Here is a 5,575-nt window from a genome sequence, read left to right on the forward strand (position 1 = left end):
GTCTTTGAATTCTCACAGCTGATCGAATACTGCGTTTGAAGCTGTTAACAGTAACGGTGCATGCAGATGCAACACAAAATAATTTGTAAATGGAGAAACCATTTAGTCAGCCCGTTAAGACTTGCGCACGCAAGCAAAGTGTTTTGTTGCGAAGGTTCCACTGAAGACTGCTTTTTTTCAACTAGTTTGTTTCCTTTCTGCGTGCTTTCATTTTGCAGCTCCCGAGGAGCCTTCATGCTTGGAATGTCCAGTTCTACAAGAAAATCTAGCCACAGCTCAGTGCCACCTGCAAGCGGATCTGCAGAATAACCAAGCTTCTGCATGCAAGTATCGCACAGTTTTGTTTCTAGGGCTTGCAAATCCTGTGTTCCTGCATGTCCTGATTTTGGCCGAAGCGGTGTGAGCAGACGTAAAGTCTTTAATGTACTTGATTAAAACACAATCCTTTAAGCTGGAAATGTTTCAAATATTTAACAAAAATTATATTGTTGGTGTGGAAAAAACACAGGGAATGCGGGAGATGGAAATTCAACACGATGAACAAAACAGGATGAAATCAGGAGCCATTTCGACAAGTGGACTTGCCTTCCTCAAGGCAACATGTCACTTTTAGAAAGGCAAGTCCACATGTCGGCACATTGGCTCCGGCTTTCATCTTGTTCTCGTTTTGCTTATTGTTGGTGTAGGTGCGATATGTGCAGTACAATCTGACCATTATGGGTGTGAAAATTAGGGATGCGGTTTCTTTTGCACTGAAAGCTAATCGTATAACAAACAGTTCAGTCTGACAGGCAGATTCAAGGTCATTATTTATTACAATAATAAAAATCCTCATGTAAAGGTGCTGAAACAAGTAACATCATTATACATTGTGTTGACACCAGTGCTTTCCCTTCATATGGTCATCACACATTCAATTTATCATGCAGGCATGATAGACAAAGAGGTGACAGCTGACCTGCTGTCAGCCCACATCTCTTCACTGGAGGAAGAAAACCACCGCCTTCAGCATGACCTGGATATTGCACGCAGTCGCCTGGCAAAGGCAGCCCCTGGAGACAGGGATGTGCTCCGCAGCAACCCAGACATGGTTGTTTTTTACACAGGGCTGCCAAATTATGCAGTTTTGGAGGCTGTTTACATCTTAGTTGAGCCTCATGTAAGGCATACATTACGAAACCGCCTGAGCAAATTTCAGGAAATGGTCGTTTTCCTAATGAGGTTGCGGCTTAACGTCCCGTTACAAGATCTTGCATACAGGTATTTTATTCTGGGCAACAGCCATACCTATATTCATTTGTAACATTAAGGTTCCTGCACTACGCAGAACTGCAGTTGAGCATGCAATAGCCATTTTGTGCTGGTGAACTTTATTGCATTAGCTTCAATAACACTTACTAAAGCACATAACAACTCAGCAGTTTTATCTTACAGGTTTGGCATTCACCAGTCAACCGTAACGAGGACAGTAGAAAGGTGGCTTGATGCTGCTTACATTAGGCTCAGCAGTCTGATCAAATGGCCAGAACGTGAAGATCTTCAAAGAACGATGCCAATGGCATTCCAAGAAACATTTGGCAAGAAAGTAGCTGTGATTCTGGATTGTTTTGAAGTCTTTGTGGACAGACCTTCAGCCATGGAACCTAGATCATTAACATGGTCTACGTACAAGCATGCAAACACCGTGAAGTACTTAATTGGCATCGCTCCACAAGGTGTAATTACGTACATATCAAGAGGGTGGGGTGGGCGTACCAGTGACAAAATGCTGACAGAATCGTGTGGCATTCTTAGCAACCTGCTACCTGGCGACTCTGTGCTGGCTGACAGGGGTTTCTTGATCTCTGATGCCGTGGGCATGTGTGGAGCGAAGCTGGAAATCCCAGCCTTCACTAAAGGGAAGCCGCAGCTTACTGCATACTCTGTTGAGGCAACACGTAGGCTAGCAAATGTTAGGATTCATGTTGAAAGAGTTATTGGGTTAGTCAGGAACAAGTACTCCATTCTCAAAAGCACTCTTCCCACTGAATTTTTGGAGCCGAAGGTGCTTAACGGCATAAAAGTCAGCGCACTTGACAAGGTTGTATTTGTGTGTGCCGCACTTACCAACCTGTGCGACTCTGTTGTACCATTTGACTGACATGTGTCCTTAGTGCAAAGCATCTAGTAAATGTACAGTACTTTTTTTACACCCGCCGTGGTTGCTCAGTGGCTATGGTGTTAGGCTGCTGAGCACAAGGTCGCGGGATCGAATCCCGGCCACGGCGGCCGCATTTCGATGGGGGCGAAATGCGAAAACACCCGTGTGCTTAGATTTAGGTGCACGTTAAAGAACCCCAGGTGGTCGAAATTTCCGGAGTCCTCCACTACAGCGTGCCTCATAATCAGAAAGTGGTTTTGGCACGTAAAACCCCATAATAAGATAATAAGAATACTTTTTTTACGACTTCTTGCAGTCATTACAAAACCATTTCCGCGATTTAGGTGCCCTCTTCAAATTAACACACTGAAAGTGAAACCATTGTCGACTGCAATGCTTCCCATCACACCTAATCATGTCTCCATATTCTGGCTGCTGACAGTGGCAATATTTATCATCCTGACTGCCTGCACTTTGCTCCACTACTACTTCTTCAGCAGCAGTGGTCCAATAACGGAAACAAAGTTCAGGCAGGAGAACTCGTTCAAAATACAATGCACACTTATCCACAATTTCGTTGCAGAACTCCTTATCAAACATTACTCTTTCAATAAAAATATCTTTCTGTGTCCATACTACAAAATCGCAGTAGTTTCTTTTGCAGACAAACATCTGCATCATTACTTGCTTGAAGTAATGATGGTTTCTCAATAACTTTGCATCATTGCCATCAACTACAAGATAAGATCGTTGCCGCTCTGGAATTTCGCAAATAAGTGCATCTTTTGCAGAGTATGGACATTTTATCTCCAGAAGGCCGTCTCCACAACAATTGCAATGTACAAGGCCATCAGGAGTTGCAGCCAGAAATGGTCGCTCTATGCTTATGTGGAGGCCAGACATTTCACACTTAAAGCCTAGATGGTGCTTCTGCATTGCCTCTATGTAAGCTGCCCTCCCAGCAGCTTCTTTCTTCTTTCCCCACTGAGTTGCTGCAGTCTGGAATTTGCAGTCCTCTGGGTAGCACAGTCTCTTCAGCAGGCTCTTTGAAGGCTTGGTCAATGAAGTTGCAAATACCGCTCCTGCATTTGAAGCTGTGATGCGTCCAGTCCGATATAAATGCCACTTCTCGGATGCAGATTGGGCCTTTGTCTGCTTCTCGATCAGTACACACACCTGCAGGAAATTGCAATTCATGTGCAAACAAACGCAAATATTTATCCTTTCGATTGTTTTTTAGTTTTGCTGTAATGCTTTAAGGATGTTGTAGATTCATGACAATATTGCATACATTTGAAAAGTGCCCAGGCAGCATGTGCAGGTTTAGCATAAATTATAATTGTGAACAGATGCTGACACATGGATGCACGGCACATTACAACAACAACCTGCACAATTAGTTTTTTTGGCAAGGTATGGCTGTAAGCAAGCTACAAAGAGACGAAGAAACTTACATCAGGCTCAATTGAGAGGTCCTGCAAGACATTACGGCATTCTGCCTGTACATCCTCCAAGGAAATTGGGCACTGCTTCCTTTGCAGATTGCGGAGGAGGAGCTTAGGGTACTTCAAGCCCAAGGGAATGTAGGGGTCAGCAAATTTTTGGGCAAGCGAGAGAAGTGCTGGCCTACCCTCAGATTTACTCAATGACGAGAAAAACTTTAACATCTCGTCCTCTCTCGGCTTGGGCATTTCAACACTTGGTGGGTCGCGGGGGGCAGCCTCAGTGTCGTCCAGGCGGCGTTTTTTCATTGCGGAAGACTCGAAGTCCATCTCTGCCACCGGTCGGCATTCCAGACTGACGAGATGAGGCGGTAGCCATGCATTTTGCCCATCTGTGCATGATTGACCATCCCGGCGTGTCACAACAGCCTCCAAATAAAAGAGCACTGCACCAACGTGTGAGCACGCCTCCCCGAGGCCGGCCATGCACGTACAGTGCGCGCACAAAACTTCCCCGTCAGCTTTAATCAACAGCCACGGCAGCAGCAGCTTATCTCTGAACGCCTGAGAGTGGCGGACCTGCGCAGGGAGAAAAGATACATCACAGTGTTTAGCTTACGCGATTAGACACTGTGAACACGAAATCAGGCGTATGAAGCACGAACAACATTACAGCAACTTCACCGACGATCTAGCGACAAGTGCGACGGACTGGGCGCCACATACATTGCTTGCTCCATCGCTATATTTCTGGACGACTGAAAAAATGCCCCAAGCCGCTGACATGCGGTACATTATATAAGTACAGCCTACCTTTCCAACGACGACGACGTTGCCCTCACGAACTTTCACTCTTGGTGGCTCCACGAGACCACTGGTGACGTAATTATGAGCCTCCAGGGATTTATAGCTCTTTAGCTGATCCCGCGTCACGAAGCTCGTCCCGTGGACTAGATAGTCTCTGATGTCCGCACGGTCGACACTTGGATAAAAAGCAACATCGTTCGTAAAGTGGTCATCGGACAGCGCCAACGGGTCATCTCCGCCGCATTTCGCGATTTTGATGATGTATCTGCTGCGCTCGGGGTCAGGCAGCGACTTTGCGTAGTCGCTGAGTTGCATGTTACACTGCAGTCGCGCCGAATGAGACGTACACAGCAGCTTTTTGTCGCGCAACAACGTGCTCCGGTGTGGGCACTTTTCCAAGTCTTTACAGCGTGTATCCGTAGAGGAAGCTTCCAACGCAGCAGTATTGCAAACAACCAACGCCACATGCAACACACGAGAAACCTAAATGCTAGGGAACACCACACAACACTTACGGAACACAGCTGCAAGCATGCGTCGGCTGCTGCGGCACAACCACAAGCATGGCGCCGGGCTCGGGGAACCGCAGCGCCACATTGCGGCCGAGTTTCAGTGCATACTCCCTATTGCCTGCTGTCAGAGAAACTTATTACGACAACCGAATGATCTACGCCGCACACAATTACGTCGCCCGCTGCGAAAACAAATTCTGCGGGACGTACCACTTTTCAAGCAAACGCATTCAAAGTGCCAGTACATTAATATTCGTTCATAAAAACAGTCCTCTATTATATATTTATCTGAACTTCGTTTTTCGTGATGTCAGGCCTACACATCGGGCCTTCGCACACGTGTACCATGCCTGCACGTGCATCACAATTACACGTGCAGATGGCCTCGCTGCGCGCAAAGCTCTCAAGAATGCGCGCTAAAGATAATTAAATCGCAGTAATAAATGAGCTCGATAAAAGGCATGCACATGTCTTCGTTATAACACTGCACTTAATAAGTGGTCAGATTTCGATGCTTACCTGTGAAGCCAAGGCGTTTCCCAATCACGTCCCACGTAAGTGTTCGCTTCAGCTGGTCTTTACAATCAACATGCATCATGTCGTACAAGTGAGGCTGCGACCGAACGAGCGAAATTAAATCCCCTATGACATCGTTATTTCAAGCTTGCGAGATT

The 5,575-nt window shown here is 46.2% G+C and overlaps 2 protein-coding genes across 2 annotated transcripts; one reads left to right on the forward strand and one right to left on the reverse strand.

The window, feature by feature from the left end:
* Positions 1-931: 931 nt before the first annotated feature.
* LOC140216589 (uncharacterized) lies at positions 932-2,783 on the forward strand. The gene is made up of 2 exons (XM_072286961.1): positions 932-1,164; positions 1,351-2,783. Exons 1-2 carry the CDS (start codon positions 932-934, stop codon positions 2,138-2,140), a joined length of 1,023 nt encoding a protein of 340 aa, XP_072143062.1. The 3' UTR covers positions 2,141-2,783.
* LOC126524139 (uncharacterized) lies at positions 2,441-4,395 on the reverse strand. The gene is made up of 2 exons (XM_072287360.1): positions 3,595-4,395; positions 2,441-3,316 (listed from the first exon to the last, which is right to left on the reverse strand). Exons 1-2 carry the CDS (start codon positions 4,066-4,068, stop codon positions 2,441-2,443), a joined length of 1,350 nt encoding a protein of 449 aa, XP_072143461.1. The 5' UTR covers positions 4,069-4,395.
* Positions 4,396-5,575: the final 1,180 nt, after the last annotated feature.

This window comes from Dermacentor andersoni, chromosome 3 (genome assembly GCF_023375885.2).
Source record: "Dermacentor andersoni chromosome 3, qqDerAnde1_hic_scaffold, whole genome shotgun sequence".
NCBI lineage: Eukaryota > Metazoa > Arthropoda > Arachnida > Ixodida > Ixodidae > Dermacentor > Dermacentor andersoni.